Source organism: Bubalus kerabau, chromosome 1, assembly GCF_029407905.1.
Source record: "Bubalus kerabau isolate K-KA32 ecotype Philippines breed swamp buffalo chromosome 1, PCC_UOA_SB_1v2, whole genome shotgun sequence".
NCBI lineage: Eukaryota > Metazoa > Chordata > Mammalia > Artiodactyla > Bovidae > Bubalus > Bubalus kerabau.
In genome coordinates this window covers 56,960,382-56,986,225 of record NC_073624.1, presented here as the reverse complement: position 1 = coordinate 56,986,225, position 25,844 = coordinate 56,960,382, and the positions used below count along the sequence as shown (strand labels likewise).

Below are 25,844 nucleotides of genomic sequence, written 5' to 3'. Positions count from 1 at the left end.
CATTTTGCTTTTTTGCATTTCTTTTCTATGGGAATGGTCTTGATCCCTGTCTCCTGTACAACAGGACAACTGGTAAAAGCAAAAAGGGACAAGTCCAGCGTCCTCATTTTATAGATGAGGAACTGAGGCCCAAGGAGAAGAAAAATGACAAAGGTCATGTAGGATTATGATGCTAGAAAGTGAAAGTGAAGTCGCTCAGTTGTGTCCAACTTTTTGCACCCCCATGGACTGTACCTGCCAGGCTCCTCCATCCATGGGATTTTTCAGGCAAGATTACTCGAGTAGGTTGCCATTTCCTTCTCCAGGGTATCTTCCCAACCCAGGGATCGAACCTGGGTCTCCTTCATTGCAGGCAGACTCTTTACCGTCTGAACCACAAGGTAGCTTCAAGTGGGGCTAAAAGCTAAGTCTCCCAGGACTTCACTGGTGTTCTGGTGATTAAGAATCTGCCTTGCAGTGCAGGGGATGCAGGTTGGATCCCCTGGCTGGTGAATTAAGATCCCACATGCTGCAGGGCAATCATGACCATGTGCCACAAAAAAAGGTCCTGAATGATGAAACAAATATCTAGCAGGCTGCAACTAAGATCCAATGCAGCCCAATAAATAAAAAATATTAAAAAAAGGAAAGCTAAGTCTTCTGATTGATATTCTCTCCAACACCCTGCTGTTTGCACATTTAATAAACATTTCATGATAATATCATTTTTCTTTTCTTTTTTTTACTGAATGGATAGGTTTTTTTGTTTTTGTTTCAGGATATCTTTAAATGATATCATCTCTTCCAGATTAATTTTGTAGCAACATCAGGAAAGTGTTAATTTGGCTGTTTGGAGCCCTGACTCATTTCCTCTGGCCCTGCCCTGTTTACTTTTCTAGAGCTGGGAACACATCACTACACAGGGAAGCTCAGTTCAGTTCCGTCGCTCAGTCATGTCCGACTCTTTTCGACCCCATGAATCGCAGCACACCAGGACTCCCTGTCCATCACCAACTCCCGGAGTTCACTCAGACTCACGTCCATCGAGTCAGTGATGCCATCCAGCCATCTCATCCTCTGTCGTCCCCTTCTCCTCCTGCCCTCAATCCCTCCCAGCATCACAGTCTTTTCCAATGAGTCAACTCTTCCCATGAGGTGGCCAAAGTACTGGAGTGTCAGCTTTAGCATCATTCCTTCCAAAGAAATCCCAGGGTTGATCTCCTTCAGAATGGACTGGTTGGATCTCCTTGCAGCCCAAAGGACTCTCAAGAGTCTTCTCCAACACCACAGTTCAAAAGCATCAATTCTTCAGCGCTCAGCCTTCTTCCCAGTCCAACTCTCACATCCATACATGACCACAGGAAAAACCATAGCCTTGACTAGACAAACCTTTGTTGGCAAAGTAATGTCTCTGCTTTTGAATATGCTATCTAGGTTGGTCATAACTTTCCTTCCAAGGAGTAAGCGTCTTTTAATTTCATGGCTGCAGTCACCATCTGCAGTGATTTTGGAGCCCCCAAAAATAAAGTCTGACACTGTTTCCACTGTTTCCCCATCTATTTCCCATGAAGTGATGGGACTAGATGCCATGATCTTCGTTTTCTGAATGTTGAGCTTTAAGCCCACTTTTTCACTCTCCACTTTCACTTCCATCAAGAGGCTTTTGAGTTCCTCTTCACTTTCTGCCATAAGGGTGGTGTCATCTGCATATCTGAGGTGATTGATATTTCTCCCGGCAATCTTGATTCCAGCTTGTGTTTCTTCCAGTCCAGCGTTTCTCATGATGTACTCTGCATATAAGTTAAATAAACAGGGTGACAATATACAGCCTTGATGAACTCCTTTTCCTATTTGGAACCAGTCTGTTGTTCCATGTCCAGTTCTAACTGTTGCTTCCTGACCTGCATACAGATTTCTCAAGAGGCAGATCAGGTGGTCTGGTATTTCCCATCTCTTTCAGAATTTTCCACAGTTTATTGTGATCCACACAGTCAAAGGCTTTGGCATAGTCAATAAAGCAGAAATAGATGTTTTTCTGGAACTCTCTTGCTTTTTCCATGATCCAGCGGATGTTGGCAATTTGATCTCTGGTTCCTCTGCCTTTTCTAAAACCAGCTTGAACATCAGGAGGTTCACGGTTCACATATTGCTGAAGCCTGGCTTGGAGAATTTTGAGCATTATTTTACTAGCATGTGAGATAAGTGCAATTGTGTGGTAGTTTGAGCATTCTTTGGCATTGCCTTTCTTTGGGATTGGAATGAAAACTGACCTTTTCCAGTCCTGTGGCCACTGCTGAGTTTTCCAAATTTGCTGGCATATTGAGTGCAGCACTTTCACAGCATCATCTTTCAGGATTTGAAATAGCTCAGGGCTGCCCAATTCAAACACCAACAGAAAGCAGAGCCTGAGACACGGCTTGCATCGAAGTAAGTAGGGAAAGGCAGTCCAGGTGTGTTACTGAGCTCTGCGCACCTGGGACTTGACCCCCACCGGAACCTCATGAAGAGTCTTGTAGAATTCCTTTCAGAATTAGGGGGTTCCTGCCATGTGGGACTCTCAGAGGAAAAACCAGAAAAGTGCTAAGGAAACCAGGACAAGTTGGTCACCCTACCAGAATCAACTGCCCAAGAGCTGGAAAAAAGGAACATTTATCCACTACCTCCTGTCCTTCAATGGTTAAGTTGCCCCACAACATGCCACCTCCCTCACACTTGCATTGTTTGCATATGTGAAAGTCAAAACACATTTCTGCAGGTGTCCAAGAAAGAAATGGACAGCAAGCCCAGGGCAGAATGAGATGCAAACATCTGAGGCAAGGGATGGTAGGCTTATACCTCTGGCGGCCTGAGTGTTGTAGCAACGGCTGGAGTAAAGCTGGGCTGAGAGGATGAGAGGTGGTGCATTGGGCAGCCAGCACAGGGTTTGAAGCTTGGACCCTGAGCTGGCAGTAGCTCAGAGCCTCTGGGATCTGGGATATGGTAGCAACTAAAGCCGCTATGCAGTGTATCAGGCTGCCCTTTCATGAATCTACCTTTGGCAAGATGTTGACCCTTGCATTGTTTTCCTTCCTTTCTTCCTTTGTTACTCCCTCCCTCCTTCCCTTTCTCCCTCCTTCTCCCTTTTTTCCCTTCCTCCCCTTCCCCTTTTCCTCCTTCAATAAATATTAGTGAATATCTATCATACCCCAGGGACTATGCTAGATACTTGAGATATAAAAAGAACTAAACACACTTTCCACTTTCATGCATTGGAGAAGGAAATGGCAACCCACTCCAGTGTTCTCGCCTGGAGAATCCCATGGACAGAGAAGCCTGGTAGGCTGCAGTCCATGGGGTCGCACAGAGTCAGACAGGACTGAAGCGACTTAGCAGCAGCAGCAAACACAATTCTTGCCCTCAAGAAGCATGTTACGGGAGGCACCAATCATAAAACAGTTATAATACAATGTAACTCTGGGCAAGAAATGGGCAGCAGAAAAAGGGGAGAACCAAGACTTTACTTAGGAAGTAATATTTAAGCTGAGTCTCTAAGGATGATGATGATGATAATGATAACAATGACAACAGGTAACACTGATGGTTATGGATGGACCTGCCTATGTGCCAGGCCCTATTCTAAGAATTATAGTATAATACATTTAATCCTTACAACAGCCCTACAGAGATGCTTTTATTATCCTTAATTTAGAAGAGACAAAGTTGAACAGTTGAAAAATTAAGTTTTCCAACGTTTAAGGCATAATGGCACAGACTGATATTCACCAAAATCCATTTTTTTCCTTCCTCTTGGACACATAGTTCATTCATTCAGTCATGTCTGATTCTTTGTGACCCTATGGACTGAAGCATGCCAGGCTTCCCTGTCCATCACTAACTCCGGGAGCCTGCTCAAACTCATGTCCATCAAATCGGTGATGCCATCCAACCATCTCATTCTCTGTTGTACCCTTCTCCTCCTGCCCTCAATCTTTCCCAGCATCAGGGTCTTTTCCAGTGAGTCAGTTCTTCATATCAGATGGCCAAAGTACTGGAGCTTCAACATCAGCCCTTTCAATGAATATTCAGGATTGATTTCCTTTAGTATTGACTGGTTTGATCTCCTTGCAGTCCAAGGGACTTTCAAGAGTCTTCTCCAACACCACAGTTCAAAAGCATCAACTATTCGGCACTCAGCTTTCATATAGCTGGACTACATTTCCCAACCTCCTTTGCAGTTAGGTATAGCCATGTGACTGAATTCTAGCTAATGGAATGGGAATAAAAAAGACATTTCTAGACCTGACCCACAAAAAACTCTGTATATATATCCCTCATATGCTTTTCCCCTCCTGGATGTCTGGAAAGGTCACATTGAAAAGCACATCTTCAAAACGGTTGGGTTTCCATCAATTTGGGTCCCTAAATAGAGGAGGGCTTATCCCATTGATTATACATGTGCCCAGCACTGTTATTTGAGCAGGAAATAAACTTTCACTGTGTTTGAGCTACTACAGATTTTGGGGTCTTTTGTTACAGCAACAATTCCATCTTTTTTTATTTTTCAGTGCTGTCAGTCTACCATAATTAGTACAGGCACATATGAAAAATGGCAGAAAATTAGGTTAAAATGGTAAATAAAAGGTGCCATGCACCACATAAAAGTCTTATCCTTTTTCTACCCCAGAAGTACAGATGGAGCAGAAGGAAACAAAAAGGGTAGCTACAGTTCCAAGTGGAGAGACAGAATAGCTGAGGGAGGTCATATGTAACACATTCTTTTTTCTCAGCAATAAGAAGCAGAGCTCCCTTCCTAAGGGTATGCTAGGTGTGTGGGCAAGAGGGTAGGCTGTGAGGCAGCAGGCTGGGAACATGAAAAAAGTGGATAATAATAAGGTTAACAAATGTGAGAGACGACAGTTTAGAGTCCAGAATTTGAAATCTGTATCATGTAGATACCTATAGGGAAAACAGATACCACTCTAGATATTTCAAGCAGAAGGGTATTTAACACAGGCAATTGGGCGCTCACGAAACTGGCAGAAAGACCTGAGAAGCAAAATTCAGGGGGATCCTAACTTTCAACTTCATTGCCGCAGAGCCAGAGATCTGCTACCATCTTGGCAGGAAAGCTACGACAAACCTAGACAGTGTGTTGAAAAGCAGGCATCACTCTGCCCACAAAGGTCCGTGTAGTCAAGGCTATGGTCTTCCCAGGGGAGCATCATCTCCTGCACTGAAAGAACATGCTACCTTTGGTGAGCAACTGGTAAGTGCCAGTCCCCATTTACTTATCCCTTTACTGCTGCTGCTGCTGCTAAGTCGCTTCAGTCGTGTCCAACTCTGTGCGACCCCATAGACAGCAGCCCACCAGGCTCCCCTGTCCCTGGAATTCTCCAGGCAAGAACACTGGAGTGGGTTGCCATTTCCTTCTCCAATGCAGGAAAGTGAAAAGTGAAAGTGAAGTCGCTCAGTCGTGTCCAACTCTTAGCAACCCCATGGACTGCACCCTACCAGGCTCCTCTGCCCATGGGATTTTCCAGGCAAGAGGACTGGAGTGGGTTGCCATTGCCTTCTCCCTATCTCTTTACTACCATTGTATCAAATGTAACAAGGATGAGTGTGGTGACTGACTGCAAAAATGGCTCTAATCCTTGGCTCCTCCCTGTAGCTTTGCCCTTTGCAATGGGAATTTGTAGCTGTTCCCATCAAGAGATGGACTATTTCCCCACCCACTGAATATGAGCTATTCTTGCGACTTGCTTTGCCAAACAGAGTAAGGTGACAGTGGTGTGTGAAGTTCTGAGCCTAGGTCTTGCATTCTTTCAGGCTCTCTCAGGCCTCTTCTTGACCATGAGTCAAGCCCAAGCTAGCTGGCTTGCTTGATGAAGAGAGACCACATGACGCAGAGGTATGTAGCCAAGTCATCCAAGCCAAGGCCATGCTAGATTAGCCATCCCCTAGTTGGTCAGCAGACCACCAGCACCAACAAGCCCAGCCAAGATCAGCCACGACCAACCCAGAACATGAGAACCATCCAGCCATAGGCTTGTTGCATGCCACTGTGGCTGTTTTTTTATGCAGCTTTCTTGTGTCAATAGTTAACTGATACAGTTTGCTTTCAGGCAAAGCAAGAAAGTCTAATGTATGAATTATGCCAGTATTAACCAGAACAATTAATCAGGAAAATTAATCTAGGTTGCAAGTGACAGAAATCTAAGATTTGCTTAAACACATAAGGGAATTTATTGGTTCATATGGGCTTCCCAAGTGGTTCAGTGGTAAAGAATCCACCTCCCAATGCAGGAGACACAGGAGACATGGGTTCAATCCCTGTGTCAGGAAGATCCCCTGGAGAAGGAAATGGTAACCCACCCCAGTATTCTTGCCTGGAAAATCCCATGGACAGAGAAGCCTGACGAGCTGCAGTCAATGGGGTCAGGTCGCAAAGAGTAAGACATGACTGAGCATGCACACACATTATTTAAAAGTCCAAGAGTAGACACAGCTAGATCTAGATGCCCTAATTTGTCATTGGGAACTTGATTCTCCCCATCTCTTGGCTCTACTTTTATCTTAGTTTCATTTTCATGCAAATATTCCCTCATGGGTCAGGATGGCCACCAGCAGCCTCTAGGTTATATTCTATTAGTTAAGTAGAAAGAGAGTTTCTGTTTTCTAACGTTGGTGTGTGTGTTAGTCATGTGTGACTCTTTGTGACTCCAAGGGGTATAGCTCACCAGGCTCCTCAGTCCATGGGATTTTCCAGACAAGAATACTGGAGAGGGTTGCCATTTCCTTCTCCAGAGGATCTTCCTGATCCAGGGATCAAACCCAGGTCTCCTGCAGTGCAGACAAACTCTTTACTTGAGCCACCAAGGACACCTGTATTCTAATAGTTCAGGTAAACATATGAGGGACAACTTTCACTGGACTGACTAGGATCACACACCTATCCCTGATCAACCACTTTGTTTTTTTAGGGCAATACACTGTGCCTGGGTCTGGATCACTTTCATCCAACCCAGAGATAGGAGATGGGTTGGTGATAAAAACACATGGACTAAGAATAAATAAAGAGAGGGTTCCCTAAAAGAAAATTAAAGTAGTGCTATCAAAAGAACAGATGAATACTATGCATGACCTTGGCTTCCCAGGTGGCACTAATGGTAAGGAACCCACCTGCCAATACAGGAGAAGTAAAAGATGTAGGTGTAATCCCTGGATCAGGAAGATCCCTAGAGTAAGACATGGCAACCCACTGTAGTATTCTTGCCTGGAGAAGCCAATGGACAAAGGAGCCTGACAGATTACAGTCCACAGAGTTGCAAAGAGTCAGACACGACTGAAGTGACTTAGCATGTATGCATGCATGGCCTTGGCTTTAGATGACTTGGCTACAAGGCTTTCTTCATGTAGTCTCTCATCACCCAAAAGGCTAGCTTGGGCTTTTTGATTGCCCTGGTAAAGGCCTAACAGAGCCTGGAAGAGTGCAAGATCTAGGTTCAGAACTGTCACATGCTACTTGCACTGTATTCTATTGAATAGGCTTCTATACTTGTCTATATTCTTCTCTACTCCTTGATATTACTAATGAATTAAAGAAAAAGAGAGTGAAGCAATGACTTCTCAGCACTGATTCTTTTGCAGAACATACGTGGTTCACTATCTGTATAAACTTTTCAACACTGATGCCAAAATAGCTATTGTTATGCACAAGTTTTCTTCCATCCCACCCAGAAGATGGGTCTACAAGTCAAATCTTGATTACATCTATCATATAAGTAGATAATGATCAAGAGGCTGTTCACATTAAAGACGGGCTTAGGACAGTCACTGGAACTATGAGGTATCTTAATTTCATCTCACAGACTCCTGATGTGTGCCCATGAGCTACCTGAATCATAAAATGGCTTCAGAGTCGTAACTGGAGAGGTAGCACAGTGCAGTGGCCAGAAGCACAGGTTCTGGATACAGTCTACATATATTTGGGTTCCAGCTCTGACTGCTTTATGAAACTGACTTTGGGTAAGTAACTCAGTCTCAGTTTTCCCAACACTAATGGGAATAACAATAGAATTTACCTTGTAAGACAAGTAAACGAGTCATAATATGCAAAACACAGAAGAGTACCTGATTCATAGCAAGAGCTATAAAGTATCAGCTATTAATCATCTGGGTGGATACATGTTGCAAGAAGTCTTTTGAACCTGGAGCGAGAAAATCTGGCATCATCAGTCAGAGATGCGTGACCTCAGCTGAGTCACTTCTCATCTCTGGGATTACCTAATTTCATCTGTAATGTGACAGAACTTATATCTACCCTGTTTACCTTGCAGGGATGCTGTAAGGATCAGAGGAGTTGACAGACGTTAAATTCCTTACAAATCTTCAAGTCCTTTATAGATAAAAGGCCTTATTAACACTATCTCCATCAAGATTATCTGACTGTGTGCAATCAAGGCAGTTTTTCATTCCACAGTGCTTTAGACAAAGAATCATTAGAGGAAGAAAATCTGCTGCTGACAAAAGAATGGATCCCTCAACCAAAGCATTGTTAAGTCGTTCAGTCGTGTCTGAGTCTTTGCAGCCCTATGGACTGTAGCCCACCAAGCCCACCAAGCTCCTCCAGCCATGGGATTTTCCAAGCAAGAATACTGCCAAATCCAGTGGCAAATGTCATTAGGATTGTTTTGTGATTTGAAATATCCACCATCATCTTTTGTAGTTAACATGAAGTAAAGTTCATTGTAATGGGAAGCGTATTAAATTGGGGATCAGGACACCTGAATTCTAGTTCCCAATTCTGCCATTAATTTCCTGTGTCATCTCAAGTGAGTCATTTGATTTCTCTGGGTTACCCTAGCCTGTAAAATGGGGAATGCTTGTAACATTGTGACTGCATAGCTCTTGTGACAAAGATATTCCTGGGCATTGGGTTGTGGTCATTCTTGGTGGAAGATTACTCATCCTTTAGATTAAATCCCCACTGAATCTCTGGAAAACGCACCTGCCCAGACAGCATTTGATTACAAATACAGTATCTGTTTAATAGAATACATCCAAGAGTATATAGTGAAATCATAATGTCTTTGTCTCTATAATTCCCCATGAATATAAGCATAAATCAACTTACAGATGATTGAGAAATACATAGCAGTCTTCTTTCACTGCTCCTATAAGGAATCTGGTGATTTCCTCTTCCATGGACCTTCTTTCATTGTCCGTGCCCTGGGACCTTGGCCACCCTTTCTAAGAGGCCATTTCAGCAATCTCCTAGTATGATCTATAACCCGCTATATGTGATCTGCTCTTCAACCCTCTGACTTCCTCTCCTACTTGCTGTGTTCCTGACATGCTAGACCTCTGGCTATTCCTGGACCAGACTGAAGCTCAATACTGCCTCAGGGCCTTTGCACTTGTTGTTCTTCTGCCTGGAATTATCTTCATGTTCATGGTTCCCTCCCTCTCTTCCTTCATGCTTCTGTTTCCCTGATTACCTTATACAACATTGCAAATCCTCCCCCACTTTGCTCTGGTGCTCTCCAAATTAAGTACCAGCTAAGGTGCAATGAAAGTGAAAGTTGCTCAGTCATCTCCGACTCTTTGCGACTCCATGGACTAGGCAGTCTATGGAATTCTCCAGGCCAGAATACTGTAGTGGGTAGCCATTTACTTCTCCAGGGGATTTTCCCAACCAGGGAATGAACCCAGGTCTCCCACACTGCAGGTGGATTCTTTACCAGCTGAGCCACCAGGGAAGAGCAAGAGTACTGGAGTAAGTAGCCTGTCCTGTCCCTTCTCCAGCAGATCTTCCTGACCCAGAAATTAGATCCAAACCCAAAATGGCTTATGTTAGTTTACTTCCTTCTTGTGTAATACTCAGTAATTGAGCACTCTAAATTTGGGGGCTCTGTCATCTTCCATACTTGGCTTCCAAGGATGCTCCAGTCAGTGCCATCTCCTAGCCAGCTGGAAGGAGAAAGAGAGGATACAAGGAAAGTGGCTTTATCCTTCAGTTAATGACCTGAAAGTTACACAAAACCCTTCCACTCATACCCCACTGAACTGAACTTGTCACAGAACTATATATCCAGGTGCAAAATGAAGGCAGGGGGAATGCAGACTCTAATGCCGTAGCCATGTTATCAGTTAAAAGCTGAGAGAGGGGTTCTTTTTCTAAAAAATGAAAAGGGGAATGAATTCTGTGGAATAGTTAAAAGTTTCTGCCACACTCTCCACTTAGTATACTCATCTCCATAGCATTTATTGCCATCTGATGATCTACTATAGATTTTTTATTTTCCCACACTGGAACATGAGCCCCACGAAGACAGGGAATTCATATGTTTACTCTTGTCTCTTAAGCCTTTAGATCAGTTTCTGACATATAGCTGGCACTCAATAGAAATTCATTGAGTATGTAAATAGACTTTTTTCCCTATCTGGCATTCTGAGTCACTTGCTTCTCTTTCACTCTGAATCACACAGATCCAAATTTTCTTCGTTTCCAGTGTTAATGAGATTCTGATCCGACTTCCTCTTGGAGCTCCCAGGATTCAAGAGCAGGATGTTGTCTTTCCAGATCCCATCTCAAGTAGTCATGATGTTCTCCAAAGAACTCTGGGTTTACAAGAAGGAGTTAGGAGGAGATGCAACTTTTTTTAAGTTAATGGTCTTTATTTTCGGAGCAGCTTTAAGTTTACAGAAAACTTGAACAGAAAGCGTAGAGAACTCCTGTATGCCAACTTTCCCTTCCCATACAATTTCCCCCATTTTTTTTTTAATTTTTATTTATTTAATTGGCTACACTGGGTCTTCTTTGCAGGCATGCAAAATCTTTGGTTTTTGTTGCAGCATGCAGGTTCTTTTTCTTTTTTAGTTGTGGCACGTGGTATTTTTTATTAATAGCTGCAGCATGCAAACTCTTAGTTGCAGTATGTGGGATCTAGTTCCCTGACCAGGGATCAAACCTGGGCCTCCTGCACTGGCAGTGAAGAGTCTTAGCTACTGGACCATCAGGGAAGTCTGTCCCTGAGTATTAACTGCATTGCATTACTGTGGCATGCTTGTTACAATGGATGAGCCCATAATGATACACTGTTACTAACTAAAGTCTGTATTTAACTGAGGGTTCACTCTTTGTGTTCTACTATTCTGTGAGTACTCTCAAATGCATAAAGTCATGTATCCACCATTATGGTATGATACAGAATAGATTCACTGCCCTAAACCCCGCTGTGCTTCACCTATTTGCCCCCTCCTCCCAGCCCCTGGCAACCGCCAATCTTTTTATTGTTTCTATAATTTTCCCTTTTCTAGAATGTCATGAAGTTGGAGTCACACAGTATGCAGCTTTTTCAAATGGGCTTTTTAAACTTAGCAATATGTATTTAAGCTTCTTTCATTTTTTTTGAAACCAGATAGCTCATTTTTTTAATTGAATTTTTATTTTATATTGGGGTATAGTTGATTCACAATGTTGTGTTATTTTCAGGTGTATAGCAAAGTGCTTCAGTCATATATATACATATATCCATTCTTTTTCAGATTCATTTCATCAATGAACAATACTATATTTAAGGATGTACCATAGTTTGTTCATCCATTCACCTATTGAAGGACATCTTGAATGCATCCAAATTTTGGCAATTATGAGTAAAGCTGTTATAAACATCCATATGCAGGTTTCTGTGTGGACATAAATTTCCAATTCATTTAGTTAAATACCTAGGAGAGTGACAGGGGGATCATATGATAAGCCTATGTTTAGCTTTACAAAAAGTAGGTAACTGTCTCCCAAAGTGGCTGTACCATTGTGCATTCCCACCAGCAATGAATGAGAGTTTGTTTTGCTCCTCTCCAGGATTTAGTGTTGCCAATATTTTAGAGCAGTAGTCTAGTCCCCAACCTTTTTGACACCAGGGACTGGTTTCATGGAAGACAACCACTCACTTCCTGTTGTGTGGCCCCATTCCTAACAGGCTACAGACTGGTACAGTCTGTGGTATGGGGGCTAGAGACCCGTTTTACAATTTAGTCAATCTAACACATAGGCAACTGTCTAATAACATACGATGTTGAACATCTTTCATTCACCTATTTTCTATCTGTATATCTTCTTTGGTGAGGTGTCTGTTAACATCTTTTACCCATTTTTAACTCAGTTCTTTTTATTTCTGAATTGTAAGAGTTCTCTGTGCATTTTGGATACACATATTTTATCAGATATATGTTTTTAAAATATTTTTCCCAGTCTGTGACTTGCCTTTCCATTCTCTTAAGATGTATTTTTAAATGTATCTTTAAAGTATTCTATCACCCAGATCAAAGAGCAATACATAAGAAACCAAGAAGCATCTCCTTCTCTACCTCCACCACTAAATTAACTGAAAATGTACCATTCTATACATGTAAGAAGTTTAAGGAGAAACTCTAATAATTATTTGACTTCAATGGAATATTTAAAGCACATATGTATACATTATTTCTTTCAGAGCAGCATTAATTTTACAAAGTCACACAGCTGAGTGAACCTCCCAGGATTAGAAACCAGGTTTTATGACTCCTGGTCTGATATTCTTTCCAGTCTATCACTGACTCCTATTATCAAGATTTTGTCTTTGATTTTTTTTTTTTTTTTTGACTCTGACTCACCATATAAACATTTGCATTGAAAGGAAGGCTTAAGTTTCCAGTCTTATTTATCAGCAACACAAAAAGTTTAAATCAGATGTGTTAAGTATCATTTTGGGTGAAAGTGACAGAACCCAATTAAAATTGACCTAAGCACACAAAGGGGGAATCTGTTAACTAGGGCAACTGAAAAGACCAAGAACTGGATGGAGGGATCCATTGGCTCACGTAAGCTCATCTTCATCTCCTTCCCTCCCTCACCCCTTCTCCCTGTCTCTCTCTCTCTCATTTACTTTGCACAGAGCTCATTCTCAGGCGGACTTCTCCATGAAGTCACACAATGGCCACCAACAGCTTAAGGCTACTATCATCTTGCAAAATCCAGGAAAAAGAAGCACCTCTTTCCCAACAGCTCTAACAAAACTTCCAGATAGGGCCCTTGGTCCAGTTTAGGACACATACTCACCTCTGAACCAGTTAGTTGGTCAAAGAAATGCTTCTTAGGACACATGCCCTCCTAGGTGTCTAATCTGAACTTCAGATACTGAGAATGAGGGAAGAGTGAGTCCTGAAAAGAAAATCAGGATGCTGTTTCAAGAAGAGAGAACACACACTGTCAAGAACTCTACAAATGTCCACCACAACATCCATGCATTTATTTCTCTAAGTCTGTCCCTCCTAGTTCACAGTCTTAAGATGTGGGGCAACACTGCTATATTTAAAATAGAAAACAAGAACCTACTGTATAGCACAGGGAACCCTGCTCAATACTACACAACAAGGTAAATGGCAAAAGAATTCGAAAAAGAATAGCTACATGTACAGGTACAGCTCAATCACTCTGCTGTACAGAAACTAACACAGCATTGTTAATCAACTATATTCCAATATAAAGTAAAAAGTTAAAAAAAAAAAAAGTGGGGCAGTAAAAAAAAAAAACAAAAACACTGGAAGACCCAAATACAAATGCTTCCACTGCTTAGAAGTCCTCTGAGCTTCAGATCCCTTATCTTTAAAGTGAGGATAATACAACCTACCCTGGTGATATGGATAGGAGAATAAAATAATGACAATAGCAAATATGTAATAAAAATATCTCATCCCCAGTTTCTGATTCGACAGGTTTGGGGTGAAGCCTCAGAATTCACACCTAACAAGTTCCCATACAGTGTTGATGTTGCTGGTTGGGGACCACAATTCGATAACCAAAGTATTAGGTTACTGACTCTTCAGAACAACTCCATGAGGGGCACTAGTATTACCCCTAAATTGTGGATGAGTAAACTGAGGTTCACGTAGCTAGGCAAACTCCTTGCATTCTTGTAATCCCTGGGGTTTAAATTAGAGGGCACTGAGGAAACAAAGATTAAAGAGCAAAATTGCCAAGACTTCCCAATCGAGCTTATGAAGGAAGAAATGAAAGAATTTGTCTAAGTGAACTGGCTGGAAGGGATGGGGCAGGCAGAACCATTGTGGTAAAAGGGAACAGAGGATGGCATGGAGATATTGAAGATGTTGGCATAGAGGGCAATAGCAGGTTCTTGAATGTGACATGCTCTTTTTAGCCTCTATTCCTTTACAAAGGTTTCTTCGTCAGCCTGAATCAGCATTCTCTGTCCATCGCATTCTTAAGGCGAGAATACTGGGGTAGGTTGCCATGCCCTTCTCCAGATCTTCCCAACCCAGGGATTGAAGCCGCGTCTCTTACATCTCCTGCGTTGGCAGGCGTGTTAAGAATATCAGACTTTGAAGCCGAGTGACCTCTGCCAGACTGCCACTTACCGGTTGCTAATCCTTGCTTTCTTCGTAGGCTAAAGAGACTTAAAAATATGTACATTTCGAATCATCATGAGGTCGCGAGGAGTCGGACGCGACTGAGCGACTGAACTGAACGTTCACAATGCGCTTTACTGTCAAACCATGAATGTAAAGAACTTTGCTTGGTGTAGGGTACATAGTGAGGGTTAGTGATGGTCAGCTGTTAATGACGACGTATTTTCTTTTATGATAAAAACGCACCTTTTTCTTATAAGCCTTCGCTCAAGACAGCTGATAAACTTCCATACACACCTCCGCAGACACTCCGCCGTTCCCAGAAGGCTCTGGGGACTGGCGCGCCTGCTCCGTCCGCTACTTCCGTTCATGTGATCCGCCCAGCCTCCTCCCCGTCTCCAATATGGCGGCCCCCAGTAACTCAAGCCGCACGTGAGATAGTCTAAGTACGTGGGAGTGCAAGTGTGTGAACCAGTTTTCCTTCTCTACAGCCTGTAGCATCCCTTCGACCCTTCCCGAGATCTTCGCGGGCCGCTGCCCCTCTGCAGCCATGAAGCCAAAGCCGGTTTCCCACAAGACCGAGAACACGTATCGGGTGAGCGAGGGAACTTGCCGGTGGGCCTGATTCTGAGCGGGATTCTAGGAGTACCGTGCTCCGGACCGAGCGGGAGTCTCTTGTCCGGAGGCTCTGGCAAACGAGCCTTCCTCTCTCCTGGCGTAGTAAATAATGGGATGGGGAAGGAAACCCGAACTCCAGATTTCCGCTATGGTTTGTGGGGTCTGGCCTGCTTGAGAGGTCCTTTCAGATCGGAATTAAATTCAGTATCACAGACTAACCGGTTAGGAATTTATTTTTGCTCTTTTATCCTTGAAGACCGAATTGGGGAGGCGGGTCGGTGGAGGAGGTAAGGGACTTAAAGCTTCTGGCTGATAACACCGCTTTCTGTTTGTTTCTTGAGGGTTTCTTTGTTACTCCACAACCGTAGGTCTATGTATATTTAAAAATACAGTTGGTGAAACGACTTCGCCAGATTCTGTGCTTGCAGCAGGGTATGAATGAAACCTAGCAGTAGATCTAGCGAGGCTATATTGCTGTCTTTTAACACAGTCTAGCCTGGAAATTTGATTTTAAACATTTTGCAAATACACTCATAGAATATTTCATTTTCTTCCTATAGTACTGCAGTACATTTGTTTAACGCCCGTTCAGTTTGTTTAAAGTTGTCTTTTGTGATTCATCAGTGATGTCTACTTCTAGTTGTAAAACTCAGTTATACATTTTATGATTGATTGAAAATACAAGTCTGAAATTGAAAGTGAAGCATATCATCATTTCTAATGATAGAACATGAGGCGGCATATGGAAGCTTTAAACTTTATACTTTCACAAGGAAATTGTCAACATATGATTATATAGCACTAAAACAGATATTCAAGATATGAAACGTATAAAATGATAATGTATTTTAAATATACTCCTCCTCTTCAGTTTCTTACATTTGCTGAGCGACTGGGGAATGTGAATATCGACATTATTCACCGGATTGATAGAACTGCAAGCTACGACGAGGTAAGAGAATGTTAAATTAGCTGATCTTCAAGTACTCATAGTTGGTTTTTCAGTCTGAGATGTGAATTATTTCTCAAGCCATTCTTTTATGAACGTGAAATGCATTAGACCTTTGCTGTCTCAAACAGTAGCCACACTTGACAGATTAGATAGAATTAAATAAAAAATTCTAGTGCTCAGTAGCTGTATGTGGCTAGTTGCTACCATGTTGACCAAATGCAGATATGGAACATTTTCCATCATTGCAAAAGTTCTATTGGATGATGTTAGAAAATTGACTGGATTCTCAGGTGGCCTCTGACTCCAGTCTCTCCCTTCCCTTATGCATTCTGAGCCCTGCTGCAGATCTGTATTCCTGAAACTACAGTTTTAAAGAGATTTTATGAGTTGCCAGTCCAGGTTCCATGCACGATACTGGATGCTTGGGGCTGGTGCACTAGGACGACCCAGAGGGATGGTATGGGGAGGAGGGTTCAAGATGGGGAACACATGTATACCTGTGGCGGATTCATTTCGATATTTGGCAAAACTAATAACAATATTGTAAAGTTTAAAAATAAAATAAAATTTAAAAAATAAATAAATAAAGAGATTTTGAGCAAGTTACTTTACTGGGGCTTAGTTTCCTCCTTTATTTAAAAAAAGGGGGCCTTGACCATATAACTTTTTTCTGTTTCTGACCATGCTGTAATTCAGCCATAACTGTATTCAAAAATCACTGCATCATTTCTCTACCAATATTTTTATAACATGCCATCAATTTGGGATTCAACCTCAGTTTTTACAGTTTTTCACTTGACTCGAGGCAGGCTCTGCTCACTGTCACTTTGAATGCCGTGTCTCTAATATGTGAATTCAGTGTTACCAATATGTGAGTTCAGCTAAGTGATGTTATCTAGGTAGGCACATAATGCTTTGGGAGCTCACAATGAAGGGAGCCTAACCAAGATTCGTTGGGGGTGTAAAGTGAGGTGTCAAAAAAGGTTAAGTAGGCAAAGTGTTATGTGAATTGAGTCTTGTTTCTGTGGGTTTTAGCATGGCAAAGAAAGCGGGAAAGGCTGATTCAGGCTGACGAAGAAACGTTTGTAAAGGAATAGAGGCTAAAGAGAGCATGTCACATTCAAGAACCTGCAAAGCATTTTGGCGCGCTTATAATTGGATGTGGGATGTTTGTGTTGATGGTAACTGTGAATGGGTGAAAGGGGTAGCTGGTGAAAGATAATGCTGAAGAGATAATCAAGGACCATGAAAAACTTCATATCCAGCTAAGTTTGAATTTATCCTGAAGCTGTGGGAAATCATTCTAGGATTATAAGACAGGGGAGTGTGTGACATGATCCAAGTGTAAGTTTTAGATCTCTTTGGCTTTAATGTGGAGGAAGGAGCATGACTGGAGTCAGGGCAACCATTTTTGATGATTTGGTAGTCATCTAAGTAAGAACTTTAGTTTCATATAAATATGTGCAAACACTTAAAGAGGTTTTTTTTTTTTTTCTCTTAAGAAAAATTGGTTCCTACCAAATTCCTCACTATAAAACCTGCTTTTCTCACTTTGAAAGAATACTGTCAACATCCTTCTAATTCAGTAATAGATATAATTTTTTTTGATAGACACATGGTATATCATCTTATGTGTAGACCATAAGGTATATGCCAACCATTTTCCTATTGTTGGATATTTAGGCTTTTTTATATTCCCCCCCACACACACAATAAAGCTGAATGAGCATCTTTATCCTTATATATTCACAAATTTTATAAGAATATCTCCAAAAATGGAAGCGCTGGGTCAAAGGACATACCTGTTTTTAATTTTAATAGAAATGCCAGATTACTTCTCTGTAAGAGTGTAGCAATTCATATTTCCAAAAGCAGAATGAAAGAACTGTAAGAGTCAACATTTTTCTTGGCCTAAAATTGTGAGAAAAATAAAAAGTTTTTTTTTAAATGTGACTATTGCATATGTTTAAATCTGCTGCCCATATTGTATACCCAATTGCTTTTTAAGGTGTGTTAGTTAATGCCCTTTGCTAAAAAAAAAACTAAGAAGAGTTTTTCAACTCTTGTCTATCATGCTTGTCTTAAAATATTAATGTATCTTTATTCTTATTTACCTTGATTATAGTTTTTCTTTGAGTTGTCTGATTGATGGACTGCTTTAATCTTGGCAGGAAGTTGAAACCTACTTTTTTGAGGGTCTGCTGAAGTGGAGAGAATTGAACCTGACGGAACACTTTGGTATTTTCTGTTTTGTTTCTATTTTATTCACCTGACATTTGCACTGAATATGGTCAAAACAGCTAAAGAGTGGTGGTGTGATAGAAAAGTAGAACTTTTTTTTTTCCCCCTACCCAGGGAAGTTTTACAAAGAAGTTATTGACAAATGCCAGTCATTCAATCAGCTGGTGTATCATCAAAATGAGATAGTTCAGAGTTTGAAGACTCACCTGCAAATCAAGAACAGTTATGCCTATCAACCCCTTTTGGAGTAAGTAGCATGTTGAGAGAAAAGTGACAACATTTATCTGAATTTTAAGAAAGGTTGCTTTAAAGCTACATGTGCTTTAGATCTGGTGTTTGTAATGTAGAAGCAAGAATTTACCTTTTTTTATTGTTGTTAGATTAAAATATTGATACATTACTGTAAAGCAGAATCTTAGGGATTTTTGCTTTCTCTACTTTTATAAGAACCTGATTTTTTACAGTTTTGGAATGATTGACCATAACTTGTGATAGAATGTATCTTCTTGCTGTAGCCTGATTTCTTTGCTCAACTCTTAAAACATGAAAAATTTTATACTTCTCTTGAGACTTGGTTTAGAAGGTTCAATTAATCCTTTCATCATAGGCGATTGGTTATCATTTGTGAACTAGATTTGTAGTGTTCAGTTTTTGATCTTCATGTCTCAGAATCAGTTACCTCCTTTATTTTTTTCATCCAGTTTGGTTGTACAGTTGGCACGAGATCTGCAGACAGACTTCTATCCCCATTTTCAGGATTTTTTTCTGACCATCACCTCAATCCTGGAGACTCAGGACACGGAGTTGTTAGAATGGGCTTTCACCTCTCTGTCATATCTGTACAAGTACCTTTGGAGACTGATGGTGAAAGACATGTCCAATATATACAGGTAACCCTTTTCTCTCATATAGGTTTTTCTTCTTTTTTTTTTTTTTTTTTGCTTTAAAATTTTATTTTGTATATAATTCAGTGCTATTTAGTAAATTTATAAAGTTATGCAACGATCACCACAATCCGGTTTAAGAATGTTTCCATCATCTCAAAAAGATTTCTCATGCCCTTCTACGGTAAGTCCTGTTCCCCATCTGTATCAGCTTTGAGAGCAAAAGCAATAGGCACTTGTCGAACACAAGATTTCCTCTGTGGAAACAACTGGGTGCTCGAAGCCCCTCAGAAGAGTGATCCTCTTCTACAGTGATAGTTTTTAGCATTTAAGTTGTGTTAAGTTTTTGTCTTTTGGTCAAGGGAAGTTTTTACTTTTTTAGTTTTTGGCCACACTGGACCTTTGTTACTGCACACAGGCTTTCTCCAGTTGTGGCAAACAGGCGCTGCTCTCTAGCTTCAGTGCGTGGGAGCACAGGCTCTAGGTGCATGGGCTTCAGTAGTTGCAGCACAGGGGCTAAGTTGCTCCATAGCACATGGAATCTTCCTGGATCGGAAATGGAACCCATGTCCCCTACTTTGGCAGGCAGATTCTTTATCCACTACACCACCAGGGAAGTCCAGGCAGTTTTTATTGATACTGACAACAACCAATCCTAGAACTTTTAATGTCTGTTAACTTCAGTCTCCATTTGACATGTGAGTGTCATGTAATCGAATGAGATTTTTAAACTGCTTATTTTATTATACCTTCCTTGCATTCCTTGCATAGTATTAAGAACATAATTGACATGTACTATTAATACATCTTTATTAAAATGATTAATTAAATATCTTATTTTCTCATTTATAGCATGTATAGTACACTTCTGGCTCATAAAAAGCTACATATAAGAAATTTTGCTGCTGAAAGCTTTACTTTTTTGATGAGAAAGGTTAGTTTGATAATTGTATGTTTATTGCTCATTAATCCTCAAGAATCTGATGAACAGAAGGCAATATCGTTTACAATATGGTTATTATGGACTGACATATATATATATATATAAATGGAAACCTGTTAGTGTTTTGAGGTTATCTCATCATAAGGTTGTTTTTGCTTACTAATGTGAAATAATTTGGTTGTTTCTTTTCTTGTTATTTGGTGTATATACATTCTCTAATTCATGTCAGTCTATACATGAACAGTGAGATTAACAGGGATTTTTATAATAGTTTCCTATAAGCAACTGATTTTATAGTGTCATTTGTTTTTGTTTTTATAAGAGTTTTTATAATAAAATCATTGCTATTAAATTTCTTTTATACTCATAAAAGATAGAATGTTGCCTTACATAGTTTTTCTTGGTACATACCTTCATATTATACCCATGAATTAATCACTCCTGTGTAACATTACAAATGTTACGGTACTCTCGCAGTAGTTTGAAATCATTGGCAAGTGTCTCTTCTTTTCAGAATTTTTTTCCTTATTACATTTAAATATAAATCTTTAGAATAGCAAATAATAATTCTTCTTTTGGATATGTTTATGTTGTAAATGCAGTTTTCTATTTGCATTTTGTGTTTTAGGTTTCTGATAAAAATGCACTTTTCAATTTAATGTTTCTTGATCTTGATGAACATCCAGAAAAAGTAGAAGGCGTTGGACAGTTGCTCTTTGAAATGTGCAAAGGAGTTAGAAATATGTTTCACTCTTGCACAGAGAAGGTAAATGAGCTAGAGGAGTTCCTTGAGTCTTTGTGAAAAGGATTAAAAAGGAAATGAATGAGATATACACAGGTGATTCAGAGAGAGGATTACGTAGAGTAAATAGAAAACATTTGGGGAGCATTAGGGCTTTAAAAGCAGTGCTTACTTAATATAGGCCCTGGGTTATTAGGTATTTCTCATGTAAAAAATCACTGCTCTCTTTTTCATCCTGCATGCTGGAAGGTAACATAAATTGATCAGTGAGCGAGGGTGATGGGGGTGGGCAGTTGTATGATAAAATTCCTAATCCTAGTTTTGAAATTCTTTTGGGACACATAGTTAACCACCAAAACTGTCATATCCTTGATTATCCTGAATCAGATTTTAAGATAGCTTGATCAGAGTGGAGAATAATCAAGAGTGGAAATAACAGTGAAATACTTGAGACTAAGAGTGTACATATTCATTTTCATGACTCTTGGATTTCCACAGGCAATAAAGCTAATTTTGCAAAAGCTTGGACCAGTTACAGAAACAGAAGCTCAACTTCCATGGATTTTAGTTGGAGAAACACTCAAAAACATGGTCAAATCCACTGCACTCTATATCTACAAGGAACATTTTGGAATATTCTTTGAATGTTTGCAAGTGAGTTGTGGTTTTTAAGTATTTGTGTGTAACTAGGAGTCCAAGAGTTGATTGCTGTTGTTCTTAGCTTAGAATCTCCTTCTTCTGCTGGAGATTATATTTTATAATTGTTGTTATAATTTTACACACTAACTAGGATTTTCCTTCCATCTACCCCTTGTACTAATATTTTTACTTGCTTTCGGTATCTTGAGATGCATGCAGTACAGCATAGTGGATAAGAGCAAAGGCTTTGGAGCCAGATGGCCTCTTTGCATAGTGGCTTTGTCACTTACTGCTCCTGTGACTTAGGAAACTTATTTAAGTGTCTAGTCCTCAGTCTTTTCATCTGGTAACTAAGAGTATAGTATTCTCTACCTGTGAGGATGGTGAGGAAATACTTGTTAAGAACTTGAAACAGTGCACTCAGAAACGTTTGTGGTTATGTCTACGGCCACACCACCCTGAACTCACCTATGTCTATGGCCACACCACCCTGAACTCACCCAGTCTCATCTGATCTCAGAAGCTAAGCAGGATCAGCCCTGGTTAGTACTTGGATGGGAGTAACGTTTGTAGTTATCATTAGTGACTCCCAGTAAAGGTGTCTTCTTATTTCAAAGCAAAAGAATGTGAAAATTTGAGTGGCTTCACATAATATTTTCATTAACAGATGAGTTTGATAGTTGATAGTTTTTCTCTCTTAAATTCTTTGTTTGCAGGAATCACTCCTGGATCTACATACAAAAGTAACAGAAACTAATTGTGGTGAAAGTTCTGAACAGATTAAAAGGTTGTTAGAAACATACCTGATACTTGTAAAACATGGAAATGGATCAAAGATAACCAAACCCATTGATGTTTGTAAAGTAAGTTCCCAACTTAGTTTGCTTAGAGCATGTTTGTTAGAAGCTGACTGCTAAGTGTGCATTGTTTTCCCTTTTGTTTTACAGGTCTTGTCTCAAACACTACAAACAGCCCATCTCTCTACATCTTGCCGGGAGACACTCTTGGGTGTAGTTTCTGCTTTGATCCTAGGCGAAAATGTTTCCTTGCCAGAGACCCTCATCAGAGAAACCATAGAAAAAGTAATTTACTTCAGCAAATATTAATCAAGTAGTTAATATGTTAGCATTGAGTAAGCCTTCAGGGGAATACCAGTGACGCCTGGCAAAGGCTCTGCCTTCAGGGAATTTATAATCTTGTTAAGGAGATGTGAATCACATGCTGTATTGGAAATAAAACAAATGTGCTAAAAGCTAAATCTGCTCAGCAAATATTCACCTGAACAAATATTTACTTAACCAAGTGCAGGCTATGGACTAGATATGGTAGGATGGACAGTTTTTGGGTTTTTTTCCCCCTGTGATTTTTTTTTTTAGGGAGGTGGGGTCCTGGTAGTATATAGTTTAAATCTGTTGAATCAGTCTGTCAACATTTGTGTCACACTGAACTCCGGGAGTTGGTGATGGACAGGGAGGCCTGGTGTGCTGCAATTCATGGGGTCGCAAAGAGTCGGACACGACAGCAACTGAACTGAACTGAAACGTAAAGGTTAATTCTGTCTGGGATTGTGGAACAGAATGCTTTTCAACGGACTTATATTTTGAATAGTCCTTGAAGGTTAAATATCAGTCTGCCGGTCAGAGGAAGGATTAAAAACTCTAGGAGAGAGAAGAACAGAGATGTGTTCAAAAATCTATGCCATCTGGGCTGTGGGCACAGGAAGTGTGATATATATCAGTAAAGCTCTGCTTGGCTTTGAAAAATCAGGTTGGATTTTTTTCCTCTGCAAGTAGTGGAGGGTCCTGGAAAAATGATAAGCAGGGAAATAATTGAATGAGATTGGTATCTTGGTGAGTTAAGATGAATTGGAGGGAGATGGGACTGAAAGTAAAAATCAGTTAGGTTCTTTGTAGGGCAGCAGTGGAAAGTTACAAAGAAGGTATAAAGTGTTGCTTGTCCTTTTATGTTGCTGTGTAGCTGGGAAAGAATGAGCAGGTCTTAGGCAGAGCACCTGTGTTAATCACTGGAAGTACAGTGCCCTTCGAATCTGTAAGTCCCTTTGGAGAAGGCCGAGCACTTAGAATGCTGGTGGGAGTGTGCCCACCATTCCTCTACTTCAGTAGTTTCTTTTCTGTGGAGGGGGGCCCAGTGCCTGGGCTCACCCCTGGCAGTGGCAGATTCAACAGTCCAGTTCTTTTTGCTTCCCATGACTACTTTAACTTGTATTGAGCATCCCACTACTTCCTACTTGCAAGCTGGAGGACCTTGAAGATTTGGGATGTTTTTATTTTCAGGAATGGGAGAGTACTCTCTTTGTACTTACATTAGTATTCTTTGCCACAGGTTTTTGAAAGCAACTTTGAAAGACGCTTAATTTTGGATTTTTCAGAAGTCATGTTTGCTATGAAGCAGTTTGAGCAGGTGAGTGAGATTATTAAGTCTTGGATTTGACTCTGTCATGATGAAATAATCAATTTTAAAAATCCTGTGATTTTTGTTTTTTGAAAGGAATAGGAAAGGATTTGATGTTTTTAATTCTTTTTTTTTTGAAACAATTATATTCCAGTTCTAAGTCACATGTGAAACTTTATTCCACATGCTAAGCATTTTAAATTATAATAGGTAACCAATTTGGTTTTAGTAATCTTTTAGGAAGTTATAGCCTGTAGTGGTGGCCCAGAAGGTAAAGAATCTACCTGCAATGTGGAAGGCCTGTGTTCAGTCCCTGGGTTGGGAAGATCCCCTGGAGAAGGGAATGGCTACCCACTCTAGTAGCCTGGAGAATCCCATGGGCAGAAGAGCCTGGCTTGCTATAGTCCTTGGGGTCGCAAAGAGTTGGACACAACTGACTGGCAAACACTTTCACACTTTTCACTTAGGAAGTTATAAAACACTGTGTCATCAAATCCTGAACTTATCTCTTCCCCTCATCCGCATCAAACATTTGCCACTCCTTAAAACTGGTGATCCTACTATGTACTTCATAGAAATCTATCTCTTCTCTCATTTTCCCCTTTAGTCTTTAATAATATATATATTTTTGGTTGTCTCCAAAAAAAAAACCCCCTCTTCTTTAGACATGTCCTAGCTTTGTTCTCCTGCCCAGTGAGGACCCTTTATAGCCCTCTGATTTTCTTGGCAGCGGCATCTTTTCCTTCTCCCCTGTTCCTTTTGGTCTTCTTTTTAATAACTTATTTTTATCAGAGTATCCTATGCATGTAGTTTGAAAGGTCACACAGGGCTAAATATTCCCACCCCCATCTTCCTCACCAGGAACAAGCACACCTAATGATTTTTTTTTTTAGCTATTTTTTTTTCTAGTATTTACTTTATATTTTTAAATCATCTGAATATACTGCTTTTTCTTGACACATTAATTTTAGTCCACATCTGTAGGCTTCCTCCTGAGTAGGTGGATTCTATTCTTTTATACTACTTTTCTCAATAGAGAGTTAACATCACAAATTTTGGCTGAGATCATACTCAGTACTCCTTATAAGCAAGGAATATTTTATAGTTACATTTCTTTTTTTGTGTACCCCTTCATTTTTTCCAATTGCCTCATTCTTTAAAAACTGGAAATTGCTTCTTTAAAATTGTTCATCAACCAGCCTTCCAGCAGCCTCGTATAATGCCTTCCACACAGCGAATTAGCACATCATTTAACAGATCTTTTCTCTTCTGGAGACAGTCTTGCCAGAACCATTTAACTCTGAACGGGTTGCTTTCTCTGCCCACTGCACAGATGCCATACTGGGACTTGCCCTGTTTCCTGGGTCCCATGTCTTTCTCTTGCTATAGCTTGCTTTCTTACATTGTAGTTTACTTTCTTATTTTGATGAAACACATTCTCCAGAGGTTCCTGAGAAAAGGTGAACAGTAGTAAAATTTTGAGCTTTAGTACATCTGAAAGTGTCTTGTCTCCTCACTCTATACCTCCAGTACCCCAGGTGTATCATTTTAGATTCTTTCATTCTTCCTCAGTTTTTCAGGCCTTGCTCCATTGTCTTCTTGCATCCTTTGCTCCTCTGGAGAGGTCTGGTATCTTTGTTTATGATCTTTTTTTCTTTGTGGAAGTGTTAGAATATTCTCTTCATTAAGTGTTCTGAAATTTACATCTGTTAATAAGTATGATTTTCTTGTTTATTTTTAGCTTTTCCTACCCAGCTTTCTCTTGTATATTGAGAATTGCTTCCTGACGAATGATGCTGCAGTCAGAGATGAAGCTCTGGCCATTTTGGCCAAGCTCATTCTTAACAAAGCAGCACCTCCCACTGCTGGCTCCATGGCGATTGAGAAGTACCCTCTGCTTTTCTCCCAGCAGACGGTGGGGTAAGTTCTAAAGTCCTAATTTCCTATATTCTTGGTAGGGTTACATTTAAAAATAATGCATTCAGAATATTGTAAAAACTGAAGATCTACATGTATTAATTGGAAAAATGTCTGTGATATATTGTTACA

General features: G+C 40.4%; 1 protein-coding gene and 1 long non-coding RNA gene across 5 annotated transcripts in view; one reads left to right on the top strand and one right to left on the bottom strand.

Annotated features, from left to right (window-relative positions):
- Positions 1-9,801: 9,801 nt before the first annotated feature.
- LOC129648940 (uncharacterized) lies at positions 9,802-14,765 on the bottom strand. 4 transcript variants are annotated; one of them, XR_008712921.1, is made up of 3 exons: positions 14,611-14,720; positions 13,058-13,179; positions 9,802-9,927 (listed from the first exon to the last, which is right to left on the bottom strand). It is a non-coding gene; the product is annotated as an uncharacterized LOC129648940 (long non-coding RNA). The 4 variants fall into 4 exon arrangements; XR_008712922.1 differs by lacking the exon at positions 14,611-14,720 and adding an exon at positions 14,374-14,557 and having other exon boundaries at positions 13,058-13,159; XR_008712924.1 differs by lacking the exon at positions 9,802-9,927 and adding an exon at positions 10,019-10,578 and having other exon boundaries at positions 13,058-13,159; positions 14,611-14,765.
- Positions 14,766-14,772: 7 nt separating this feature from the next.
- Positions 14,773-25,844, top strand: part of UTP20 (UTP20 small subunit processome component) — an 86,892-nt gene continuing 75,820 nt past the window's right edge. The window contains exons 1-12 of the mRNA XM_055575735.1: positions 14,773-14,959; positions 15,854-15,934; positions 18,106-18,172; positions 18,290-18,422; positions 18,877-19,065; positions 19,912-19,993; positions 20,631-20,768; positions 21,243-21,398; positions 22,100-22,246; positions 22,331-22,465; positions 23,727-23,804; positions 25,537-25,715. Coding sequence (XP_055431710.1) covers positions 14,915-14,959; positions 15,854-15,934; positions 18,106-18,172; positions 18,290-18,422; positions 18,877-19,065; positions 19,912-19,993; positions 20,631-20,768; positions 21,243-21,398; positions 22,100-22,246; positions 22,331-22,465; positions 23,727-23,804; positions 25,537-25,715 — 1,430 coding nt within the window. The 5' untranslated portion in view covers positions 14,773-14,914. The remainder of the gene's footprint in view (positions 14,960-15,853; positions 15,935-18,105; positions 18,173-18,289; positions 18,423-18,876; positions 19,066-19,911; positions 19,994-20,630; positions 20,769-21,242; positions 21,399-22,099; positions 22,247-22,330; positions 22,466-23,726; positions 23,805-25,536; positions 25,716-25,844) is intronic.